Source organism: Stomoxys calcitrans, chromosome 1 (genome assembly GCF_963082655.1).
Source record: "Stomoxys calcitrans chromosome 1, idStoCalc2.1, whole genome shotgun sequence".
Taxonomy (NCBI): domain Eukaryota; kingdom Metazoa; phylum Arthropoda; class Insecta; order Diptera; family Muscidae; genus Stomoxys; species Stomoxys calcitrans.
In genome coordinates this window covers 9,391,618-9,405,095 of record NC_081552.1, presented here as the reverse complement: position 1 = coordinate 9,405,095, position 13,478 = coordinate 9,391,618, and the positions used below count along the sequence as shown (strand labels likewise).

Sequence of the window (13,478 nt, the reverse complement as noted above, 5' to 3'; positions counted from 1 at the left end):
CCGCCGAGGTCCATCAAAATTGGTTCACAATTGTAAACCAATTGTAATTATAAGGTAGTTGTGGGGTATTACACAGTCGACACCGCCCGACCCTTGCCCTTTTTTTACGGGTTTTGAATTACATTAGGGATGCACAAAATTAATATATGTTTGTGTGGGAGAGAACCTAGAAATTGTGTCTTTCCACTCGGTGGCGTATGCGTATATATACGGCTCACTTGCGCTTTTGTTTCGACAACATGTGTGTGAAAGAAAACACAATATTAAATCGCTTGTTGTAGAAACAGCTGTTAAATAACAATTTTAAGTCGTGCAATTTAAATTAAAAAAATAAAAAAACAATGCAATTTATCATATCTTTAAAAATGTTTTTTTTTTCAACAATACCATGTTTAATCGGTCAAATTAAGGCCAATATTTTTTATTTACTTAAGTTTGTAAATTTATACCCGTTTGCTCCTAGCCTATTGAGGCTTACATCACATTTCATTCATTTATGTTGATCATGTCTATATTGATTACTCTGAGCTCGCAATCATCGTCCAGGGGTATTTGGTTTTGCTAGTTAATTTCTCCGATTCGGTATCATTTCTATTTCACTAGCCCTTCTTGCTCGTTTTCTTTTCACTTCTATTCTACAACAAAAACAAATTATCAAGCAATTTTTATGTAGTTTAGGATATTGCACAAGTATTGACGAACCTTCGACATACGTTCTTCCAGAATTTGGCATGCATAATCAACGTCATAAACATAAAAATTCCCTAAAAGAAAATTAAAAAATGTTAATATATAATAAGGAAGAAGACTTTAAAAAGAAAGAAGAAAATAAAACGTTTGGGAAATTTTTACGACAAACAATATACTTTTATGAGGATAATTTTCTCTTTATTGTATTTGTGGAAAATATCTTTGGCCCAGTAGTCGAAAATTTAGCCTACACGAAGAAACTTCCGATAATGGATTGAGGCTAATAGACTTCGCCGCGGCAAAGAACATGGTAGTTAACAGCACCAGTTTCCAACATCGAAGGATTCACACGGCCACATGGCTGTCACACCATCAAAATACGAGAAACTACAATAAATAGATCATGTTGTGATAGATGGAAGGTATTCCACCAGCGTGTGAAATGTACGATCGATCCGAGGGGTTAACATCGATTCGGATCATTACCTTGTTGGAGAACTGGCAAAATATCGATGGCACTATACATACTATCGATATTTTTTTATTTGTCTGAATATCGATTGATATTTTTCCAATCGATACAACGGCACAGTTAAATGTTTTGCAAAATTTAACAAAAATAAGCGATCCGACACTGAGTTTATCCTAAAAGAGGGCGCTATTTTCATCCGATGAGCTTAAATTTTATAAAATTATTCCTATCATGACTTCCAACTGACTTTGTTAAATTTGGTTTTATTCGGTCTGTGCATTGATAAAGCTTTTATACAAATCGATCACTTGATTCGTACTTCTCATTTTCGTTTGAAATATAGGTATACCCGATGGTTGAAACCCCAGCATACATACCGTACACAAGAAAGGAGACAAGACGGAACTACCAACTACAACTGCCAACTACAGAAGAATTAGTCTCCTCTCCATCGCACACAAGATACTCTCGAGCGTACTGTGTGAAAGATTAAAACCTTAAGTCTATGAAATAATTGCTAGCTACAAGTATAGGGTGATTTTTTTGAGGTTAGGATTTTCATGCATTAGTATTTGACAGATCACGTGGGATTTCAGACATGGTGTCAAAGAGAAAGATGCTCAGTATGCTTTGACATTTCATCATGAATAGACTTACTAACGAGCAACGCTTGCAAATCATTGAATTTTATTACCAAAATCAGTGTTCGGTTCGAAATGTGTTCAAATTTTGACAAATTTTGTTCAGCGATGAGGCTCAGTTCTGGTTGAATGGCTACGTAAATAAGCAAAATTGCCGCATTTGGAGTGAAGAGCAACCAGAAGCCGTTCAAGAACTGCCCATGCATCCCGAAAAATGCACTGTTTGGTGTGGTTTGTACGCTGGTGGAATCATTGGACCGTATTTTTTCAAAGATGCTGTTGGACGCAACGTTACGGTGAATGAACACATTTCGAACCGAACACTGATTTTGGTAATAAAATTCAATGATTTGCAAGCGTTGCTCGTTAGTAAGTCTATTCATGATGAAATGTCAAAGCATACTGAGCATCTTTCTCTTTGACACCATGTCTGAAATCCCACGTGATCTGTCAAATACTAATGCATGAAAATCCTAACCTCAAAAAAATCACCCTTATTTCTAAGGCACATACATTGTTAGGCAAAATTTGTGGGAAAACAACAACTTCCATAAGATATGCTTATGATTGTTAAAAGTTTGAGTTTGAATTATTCTACAACATCAAATTGAACATGGCGAATGCCAATGCAATGAAGGGGAAAACCACCGCTGTAAATTTTTTCAGATGCTCTTGGTCTTAAAATTAAAACAAGTAAAAAGGCGTTTAGTTCGGCCGGGCCGAACTTTGGATACCCACCACCTCGGGTATATATGTAAACCACCTTTCGTCAAAATCCGGTGAAAAATGCATACCTTATGCCCCATAGCAGTTATATCGAAATATGTTCCGATTTGGACCAGATACTAATAAGTACAACTAATTGTTCAATTGTGTATAACAAAATATTGGTCATTTAAGTAGCTATATCTAAAAATAAACCGATTTGAACTATGTACTACACGGATGTCGAAATGCTTAGCATAAGTCACTGTGTTAAATTTCAGTGAAATCGTATTATAAATGCGACTTTTATGGGATCATGACTATAAATCGAGATATCGGTCTTTATGGCGGATCTGGACGGATCTGGTTCAAATTTGAAAAGGATGTCGAAGGGCCTAACACAATTCACCGTCCCAAATTTCGGCGTCATCGGACAATAAACGCGCCTTTTATGACCCCAAAACCTTAGATCGAGAGATCGGGCTATATGGCAGTTATATCGAAATTTGAACCGATCTGTGCCATATTGCAGAAGTATGTCGAGGTGCTTAATTTAACCCACTGTCCCCAGTTTCGGCCACATTGGACAATTAATGCGCCTTTTATGAACCCAAAACCTTTAATCGACAGATCGGTCTATATGGCAGCTATATCCAAATCTGGACCGATCTGGGCCAAATTGACGAAGGATATCGAAGAGCCTAACACAACTCACTGTCCCAAATTTCAGCGAAATCGGATAATAAATGTGGCTTTTATGGGCCTAAGACCCTAAATCGGAGGATCGGTCTATATGGCAGCTATATCCAAATCTGAACCGATCTGGGCCAAATTGGCGAAGGATGTCGAGGGGCCTAACATAAATCACTGTCCTAAATTTCAGCAAAATCGGATAATAAATGTGGCTTTTATGAGCCTAAGACCCTAAATCGGCGGATCGGTCTATATGGGGGCAATGTCAAGATATAGTCCGATATTGCCCATCTTCGAACTTAACCTGCTTATGGACAATAAATTAATCTGTGCAAAGTTTCAGCTCAATATCTCTATTTTTGAAGACTGTAGCGTGATTTCAACAGACAGACGGACGGACATGTCTAGATCGTCTTAGATTTTCACGCTGATCAAGAATATATATACTTTATAGGGTCGGAAATGGATATTTCGATGTGTTGCAAACGAAATGACAAAATGAATATACCCCCATCCTTCGGTGGTGGGTATAAAAATATGCATAAGCATGTTGATAATTAATTTATAATTTAAAGTTGAAACTCCGAAAAGTCCATTTCCGACTCCATAACTTATATATACTCTGGGTTGTTACAAACTTCTAGGCTAGGACTATTCTAGTGATTTATGACAAAGGAGTCATAAAATGCTCAACTAGTATCCGATTTTGCTGAATTTTGGAACAGTTCATGATGTTATTCTTCTAGATATACATTCAAGATATAGGCCAGATTGCCTCATATTTGGATATAACAGTGACACCAATTGCCCGAGTATGCTTTAGGGTTTACGAATTAACCAGAATATACGAGATCTGAACTAACTACTACGAAACTTGGTGGTAACCATAATATCCATGTAGTTAGCATATGAAAGCATATGAGGTGTCGCTCTACTGAAACATATTAACGTCTAGGTTCAACACACAGAAAAAAAAGTAAAAAGGCACTACGTTCGGCCAGGCCGAACTTTTTAATGTTTTAATTGAAACTGAAACTTCAATCTCGAAAATGATAATATCAATAACAATTTTTAAAAAAGGCGATTGAAAAATTTTTAATTAAATAAATTGCATATTCAATAACGCAATTGATTGAACATTTTTAAATATTCCAATTAATTTTTTTATTGATTCAATGAAAAAAATAATTGAAATTTGCAATTCGTTTTGTAATTGGATCAATAAAAAAAAAATTAATTGAAAACATTGAAAATATGCAAACGTTGTATTAAAATTTTTGCGAAAAGCGTGCTGAATAGGGCTCACCATTGATTTCTATACAACTTGGTTCACGTATGTTAAGCTTCTGGAACACAAATTTGAGGTTGTCCGGTGATAATGGACCCATTATGTTACGTCATTAATATACATATTTTGATCATAAAGAAGATTAGAATTGCATCTAGAAATTTTATAAGGTAGTCGAAAGACTGTTTGTCTGGGAGTATTCTCCAAAATTTCTAGCAGCTATATTTTTTCAAAACGGACGCTCATGAAAGTGTTGTCGGGTCTACAAACATTTGGATTTAATTTCAAAAAGATCAGATCAAACAGCGACCTGTAGTTAGTACACAAATTAACATGGAAAGACAGACATAGTTAATCGAATCAGAAAATGATTCTGATTAAATAAGGGGGTTGTTGTCTTCGCACATTTGAATATGTACTTTGGGATGGATATTAATTATTAAATATTACCAAACAATGTTTCGGCTTAGAAATTCTTGTTGTGTTTTCTTCTACCTGGCAGCCATTTGTAAGTTTCTCTAATGATTTTCGTCATCAGACATACCAGCGTTTCTATAGCCCCTCCACGGAATAGGGGGTATATTCATTTAGTCATTCCGTTTGCAACACATCGAAATATCCATTTCCGACCCTACAAAGTATATATATTTCGGATCGTCTTAAAATTCTAAGACAAAGTAACGATGTCCGCGTGTCTGTCCGTCAGTCCGTCCGTTGTTATCACGCAATAGTCTTTAAAAATTGAAATATTCAGTTCAAATTTTGAACAGACTGATATTTATTCGATACGCAGGTTAAGTTCTTGATTAAGACCCTTAATCGCCAGAACGGCCATATAGACCGATCTGGCGATTAAGGGTCTTAAGCCCGCAAAAGCCGCATTTTTCTCCGATTTCGATCAATCTCGAAAATAATACTATCAATTTGGTTTTTGAAAAAGGCGATTGAAAAACAAATCAGATCATGTTTTGATATCTGTCATATAGACTGATCTGGCGATTAAGGGTCTTAAGCCGCATTTTTGTACGATTTCGAGATTGACATTTTAAACAGTGAGTTGTTCTAGCTTAGATAAGGTTGAAAATAAGGTGCGGAAATGAATCCGCCCCATACCAATATGGACATACACCTAAGCCAGTAATCGGCTTGTTGTGTACTCTAAAATCTAAAAAGTAACCTCAAAAACGAAAATTTTATGTTAGGAATTCCATGCTGAGATGTTCTAAGGGCTCCGACATCTAACCCGAATACGGTGTATATCGGACCATATATACATATAGCTGTCATATAGACCGATATGCCGATTTAGGGTCTTAAGACCGTATTGGCGCACTATTACCGATTTCGCTAGCATTCGAAACAGTAAGCTTTATTAGGCCCATTAACATCCGACCCGAATAGGGTCTTTATCAGGGCATTTTTAATATTTAGCTGCCATATAGACCCTTCTGCCTTTTAAGGGTCTTAAGTCCACAACAGACGCTTTTATTACACGATCTCGCTGAAACATAGAAAAGTAATTTTTATTAGGCCCTCAAAATCCTAACCAAATATCCCAACTAGATCGGAATATATTTTGATATAGTTGCCATATAAAATTCGCATTTATTACCCGAATTCGCTAGAATTTGGAACAGTTAGTTGTGTCAACACTACCGACATCTATCCCGAATATGGTGCAGATAGAGCTGTCATACGCACCGATCTTCTGTCTTAGGGTCTTTAAACCATAAAAGGCGCATTTACTATCCGATTTCGCTGAAATTGAAAACAGCGAGCTGCTTTAAGACCCCCCGACATTCAACCCAAATATGGTCCAGATCGGGCCATGTTTACATAAAGCGTGCAATATACATAAGTAAATTTATCAATTGATTTAGGGCTTAAGCACATAAACGGCACATTTACTATCCGATTTGGGTGAATTTTTAAACAGTCAGTTGTATTAAGACTCCTGACACCCACCCGATCCCCAACCCGTATATTATCCGGATCGGATCATATTTAGATATAGCTGAGCTGCCAATTTAGGGCGTTAAGCTCACAAAGCCGCATTTATTACCCGATTTCTTCGGAATTTGGAACTGTTACTTGTATAAAGCTTCTGGGCACCTGAACCTACAACTTTTTAGATCGGCATATATTTGGATATTAATACGGATTTAGTAGAGTTATAAGAAAGCAGGATAATGAATATATCCATAGTGGTGGATATCAAAGGTCCAGCACGGCACGGATGCTTTTTTACTTGTTTTACCTACGACGAAACTTTAAAAATTTTTGCTTTCCGAGTTTACCATCCGCACTCGACCGAGCTGCTTAACATACTAACAGCTCTTTGCTCCGTCAAAAAATGTTGTGTATGAGAATGTGACGAGCACACAGTGGCAATTATGTGTAAGCCCATGGGCTTGCTTGGGATTATTTTTTTGCGTATATACACGGTAATATGCAATAGGATGAGTATGTTTCCCCATATCTGGTTTATAGGCTCAAATACTCGCCCTTTCGCTCTATAGGAGAGACACAAGAGAATAATTATTGGACCGGTAAACGGATAATCGTTCGAGGTTGTCGAAACACTTTTGCCATTAAGGAGTTTTTGGTTTTACAACAAAATAAAGGTCCTTTTACAAAAGGCGAGGCTGCTAAAGAATTTGCAATAAACAAAGTTAGTTAAGTTTAATATTACTACGTGCATGTCTAACGTTTTATATATTGACGCAAAACGTTACCCAGTTACAATCAGAGATCCGGAGCGGGTACTTTTTTCCGCTCCCGCTCCGGTAAGAATTTTCCGTGATATATACATTTTTTTTTTTTTTCATTACGTTTACAACATCAAGCACTATTCAACAACGATGGGGCGTATAACTGTTTATATACCGATTCAGATCATACTTGGCATGATTGTTGGAAGTATGACTCAAGTCCTTGTTCCAAATTTTAGCCAAATCGCGTGAAATTTTAGCTATGGATAAAAAGTGATGGCCGGATGGTAAACTCGGAAATTGAAAATTTTTCGCCATAGTTACGTCCTATAAAAAAATTTTGAGAGCAACATGGAAGATTTTTAATATAATTGTGTGTCATAATCATTGGAATAAATCCAAATATACTCTGGAAGAGTTTGAATTACAAACTTAGGTCTGCGTATAATTGGTTAAAAGAACTTGAAAAGAATAATTCTGTTTTTGCTAATATTCCAAACATATTCATCACATAAACTGAACCATTTTTGCAACAACAATTTTACTTTACCTGTGATGCGTTCAAAACATCGGGCAAATAAACACCAGAATTTTTCTCCTTTTGATGAGTAGCTTGCCAGAAAAATGATACAATATCGACAATCCATGAGAGACACATAAATGAAAACAATCGAAAATTAAGGAAAACCCCAAAACTAGTTGAATCTGCATCATAATTTTGCTGCACGACATCATTAGAACGTTTTATGAAAACCAAGGTTCTTATATACATAGTCAAGGTATAGATCAATGCTAAGATGCAAGGTATATACAAATAAATGAGAGCCGACCAACGAGTATCTTTAAAAAAGAAATACAACATGAAAATAGTATCAAAAGATATAAGGAAAGCATTGGAATATACCCACTGTCGAGTGTGCAACTAATGGCAACAATTCCGGGTTGGAAATCAGGATCAGGTATAGTCATCTGAGCAATGGCAGTGAGAAGTGTCATTATGAGAGGCAACATCCAACCCACTATAGTATACTTCAAGAATGAACTTGTGGCCCCGAAATTCGAATAGGAATACCATAAATCATAACTAATTATGCAAGTCCAGGTTAAATAACAAATCATTGTGTAATATATGATAAAACCTAGAAGAGAAAAGCAACATTAATTAAAATAAAAACATGAGAAGTTCGTCAGGGCCGAATCTTATATTCCCTCCACCATAGATCGCATTTGTTCTTTGCACGATTTTTCTTTATATTCTTCTTCTTATATATAACAAGAAGTAAAATAGAGATCGATTTATATGATTTGGATATAATAAACACGTATGTTGATGGTCATGAGAGAATCCGTCGTACAAAATTTCAGGTAAATCGGATAATAATTGCGACCTCTACAGGCTCAAGAAGTCAAGATCCCAGATCGGTTTATATGACAGCTGTATCAGGTTATGAACCGATTTGAGCCATACTTGGCACAGTTGTTGAATATCATAACAAAACACGTCGTGCCAAAATTCATTCCAATCGGATAAGAATTGCGCCCTCTAGAGGCTCAAGAAGTCAAGACCAAAGATCGGTTTATGTGACAGCTATATCAAAACATTCTGTAAACTCCTCTTAAGCCAATGGCATTATACGGTTTAAATAAATGGTATTTAAGAGAAGAGAACGATGTTGATATTTTTTCAAGGCCAAGTATTTGAGGGACCACGTCTCCCCCGAAAACACCACTAAATCAGACATCATGAGAATATCGGGCTGGAATGAAGTATTTTAAAAATGGAGTACACCTTACATCCACACTTAAATTCGTAGACCAATAAAGATCATATGAGATTCAGATAAAGGCACTTATATTGTTAAATTGTTAGTCAAGTAAGCATGGTATTTCACTAAAAGATCTTTAATTGTCGAAAATAAACATTCCAAGAAAACTTTTGTTCCATATAAAGTAAAAGAAGGCGCAGCGGAGCGGGCCCGGTTAAGGTATAAATCTCATGGATTTTTTTTTTAAGTTATATGAAAAACAATTGCTTTCTGTAGATGAAAATACCTCTTTTGACCAAAAAATTTAAAATATTGCAGTGCGCTTGCAGTTGTTGTAGAAGTGAAAATCTGGCGATATACATATATGGCAGCTATATCTAAATCTGTGCCGATTTCTATGAAATTCACCAGTAATATTAAAAGCCTAAAATCGTTCTTGTAAAATTTCGAGAGAATCGATTAACAAATTAGCACTTTATTGCAATATTTTTCAATATTGAAGTACCATATATATGGGAGCTATGCGGTGGCTGTACTCCATTCTTAACATACTTCTTTTCAGCCCGATATTCTCATGACACCTGAATTAGGGGTGTTTTCTTATATATATATATATATATTTAGATACAGCTGCCATATAGACCGATCTGGCGATTTAGGGTCTCTAGCCCTCAAAAGCTTTATTTATTGCTCAATCTCACTGAAACTTTTATCAGTGATTGGTTTAACCTCTCGATATCCGATATATATATATATATATATATATATATATATATATATATATATATATATATATATATATATATATATATATATATATATATATATATATATATATATATATATATATATATATATGTCGGATATCGAGAGGTTAAAACCACTCACTGATAAAAGTTTCAGTGAGATTGAGCAATAAATAAAGCTTTTGTGGGCTAGAGACCCTAAATCGCCAGATCGGTCTATATGGCAGCTGTATCTAAATATAGTCCAATCTGAACTATATTTAAGGCGGATGTCGGGAGGCTTATAGCAACTCAATGTTTCAAATTTCAGCAAAATCGGATAATAAATAAAGCTTTCATGAGCTGCAACCCCAAATCTGCAGATCGGCCTATGTCGCAGCAATATCTTAATGAAGTCCGACCTGAACCATATTTGGATCGGATGTCGGGAAGTTTAAAGTTACGTTTTGTTTCAAATTTCAGCGAAATCGTGTAATAAATAAAGCATCTATGGGCTGCTGCGTGCAGCAAAAGGATATATTTCTGCCAAATTTCAATATCTCAATTTTTGAAGACTAACAACAGACAGACACACGGACACCGTTAAATCGCCTTAGAATTTTACGACAAAAAGATATTTCGATGTGTTGCAAATGGAATGACTAAATGACCCCACCCCTATCCTATGGTGGTAGGTATAAAAATCCATGAACTTTCTTGCTTTATCCTTTTTAGTTTCTGCCCTTAAAAAGAACTTGACAAATGCGATCAATAGAGGATAGTATACAATATTCTACCCCACCATACTTAGCTCGTTTTCACTTGTTTTGACTTTAAGACGTAATTTTCATAATTGGTACAAATTCTCTAATATGCTTTCGATAACGATTTAACGAAAGTTATCTCATGTTAATGTAATAATCTTAATTTTTATACCCTCCACCATAAGATGGGGGGTATACTAATTTCGTCATTCTGTTTGTAACTACTCGAAATATTCGTCTGAGACCCCATAAAGTACATATATTCTTGATCGTCGCGAAATTTTATGTCGATCTAGCCATGTCCGTTCGTCTGTCCGTCCGTCCGTCTGTCTGTCGAAAGCACGCTAACTTCCGAAGGAGTAAAGCTAGCCGCTTGAAATTTTGCACAAATACTTCTTATGAGTGTAGGTTGGTTGGTATTGCAAATGGGCCATATCGGTCCATGTTTTGATATAGCTGCCATATAAACCGATCTTGGGTCTTGACTTCTTGAGCCTCTAGAGTGCGCAATTCTTATCCGATTGGAATGAAATTTTGCACGACGTGTTTTGTTATGATATCCAACAACTGTGCCAAGTATGGTTCAAATCGGTTTATAACCTGATATAGCTGCCATATAAACCGATCTTGGGTCTTGACTTCTTGAGCCTCTAGAGTGCGCAATTCTTATCCGATTGGAATGGAATTTTGCACGACGTGTTTTGTTATGATACCCAACATCTGTGCCACGTATGGTTCAAATCGGTCCATAACCTGATATAGCTGCCATATAAACCGATCTTGGGCCTTGATTTCTTGAGCCTCTAGAATGCGCAATTCTTATCCGATTTGAATGAATTTTGGCACGTAGTATTTTGTTATGACATCCAACAACTGTGCCAAGTATGGTTCAAATCAGTCCATAACCTGATATAGCTGTCATATAAACAGATCTGGGGATTTTACTTCTTGAGCTTCTAGAGGGCCCAATTCCTATCCGATTTGGCTGAAATTTTGCATGACGTATTTTATTCTTTCAACAACTGTGTCAAATAACGTTCAAATCGGTCCATAACCTGATATAGCTGTCATATAAACCGATCTGGGATCTTGATTTCTTGAGCCTGTAGAGGTCGCAATTATTATCCGATTTGCCTGAAATTTTGTACGACGGATTCTTTCATGACCATCAACATACGTGTTTATTATGGTCTGAATCGGTCTATAGCCCGATATAGCTCCCATATAAATCGATCTCCCTATTTTACTTCTTGAGCCCCCAAAGGGCGCAATTCTTATTCTAATTGGCTGACATTTTACACAGGTCTCCAACATATAATTTAATTGCGGTCCAAACCGGACCATATCTTGACATCGCTCTAATATCAGAGCAAATCTTTTCTTATATCCTTTTTTGCCTAAGAAGAGATGCCGGGAAAAGAACTCGACAAATGCGATCCATGGTGGAGGGTATATAAGATTCGGTCCGGCGGAACTTAGCGCGATTTTACTTGTTTTATTTAGTTTCTGCTTATTAAGTTTCTGCTTAAAAAAGGAAACAGTGAAAAGAGCTTGACAAATGCAATCCTTGGTATAGGGAATATGAGATTATACGCGTCGTTCCAACAACATGAAAAAATATGCTAACACTTATTTACCCAGAATTTGACAAGTAATTGGCTCAAATTTAATCTTCGATATTATCATAAAACTTATAAGGGAATATGAAACAGCCAAGGCACTTAGATAGGATATTAAACTCTTGCTATAAGGTTTTTCGATATTCATGCAACAATACAGATATAAAATTGTTAATACAAAAAAAGGCACTGAAAAAAGCATGGCTGAAATAGAAAAAAAAATTTAAAAAAAAAAACTTATATTTTTATTATTTTATGTTCTTTACCGTAGCCATTGATGATCAAATTATTTGGTAGAGTATCACTTGCACAATTACTTGGATTAACAAGGAAATAGAGATTACCATCTATTTCAAATTCACTGACATCAAAACAATATTCCATCTCAGACATTAGCCGCATATCGCTTAAACGTAAAAGAGAACCATTCTAAATGAAAAAAAAAAAGAATTTAAGAATATGGAAAAACCACATCAATATAATAAAACAATTGAGGTCAAATTTCAAATGTGTCCATGAACATTCCATCAAGGTACAGCGGGGAATAGTTCTCTCATGTAAATAAAAACTGTTCGAATAAAGTTAGCTAGACATATTTATTTACATTAATACGCATAGCCCGATCTCACAGCTCACACGGATTGTCGTTAATCGAAGTCTATTTAAACAAGACCAGTGGGATATAATTCTGACTTGGTTGATGTAGCAACTGCTACTTAATATAACGTTTTTCTAGGGCTGGTCGTGAGTCGTTGAGCAGAAAGCATAGTAAGACGTGTGGCACGGTCCGCAGTCAGAAAACCTAGAAGACCTAAGGATTTCATCACCGATTAACGGCATTTATTCTCATCCTAACGGACGGATCCGTTGGTAAATAAATAATGCCACTAGGAAACCAGTTCGTATCCTAACTCTAATTCGTTCGCATCCTAACGCGAATAGAAAACTAATTCGCATTCTAACGTAGCTGGGCAACTGGTTCGCATCCTAACGCTGATTCGTTCGCATCCTTACGCGACTAGGAAACTACAATAGTTCGCGTCCTATCGCGACTAGGAAGCTGCAAACGCAACTGGGCAACTAGTTCGCATCCCAACGCTGATTCGTTCGCACCCCAACGCTGATTCGTTCGCATCCTAACGCGATTCGTTCGCATCCTATCGCGACTAGGTACCTAGTTCGAATCCTAACGCTGATTCGTTCGCGACTGGGCAACTTGTTAGCATTTTAGTGCTGATTCATTCGCATCCTAACGCGACCCGTTCGCATCCGTACTGTATTGCACACCGCTTTTCTCTTAACTCTGCTCTTGTCTTTCCAGACTTTACCCACGATGCACGCATAAGCCAACTCTAATCCCCGAGTCCAAACAGTCCGAATACCGAAGAAAACGAGTGAATACCA

The 13,478-nt window shown here is 36.4% G+C and overlaps 1 protein-coding gene across 3 annotated transcripts in view; it reads right to left on the bottom strand.

The window, feature by feature from the left end:
- Positions 1-347: 347 nt before the first annotated feature.
- The window catches only part of LOC106089777 (G-protein coupled receptor Mth2-like), a 35,372-nt gene continuing 22,241 nt past the window's right edge, over positions 348-13,478 (bottom strand). For 2 of the 3 annotated variants that reach the window (XM_059360853.1, XM_059360855.1), the window contains exons 2-7: positions 12,341-12,503; positions 12,093-12,278; positions 8,109-8,339; positions 7,751-8,040; positions 703-764; positions 348-635 (exon numbers count right to left, since the gene is read on the bottom strand). In XM_059360853.1, coding sequence (XP_059216836.1) covers positions 566-635; positions 703-764; positions 7,751-8,040; positions 8,109-8,339; positions 12,093-12,278; positions 12,341-12,503 — 1,002 coding nt within the window. In that variant the 3' untranslated portion in view covers positions 348-565. The remainder of the gene's footprint in view (positions 636-702; positions 765-7,750; positions 8,041-8,108; positions 8,340-12,092; positions 12,279-12,340; positions 12,504-13,478) is intronic. The other variant, XM_059360856.1, reaches the window with a different exon arrangement.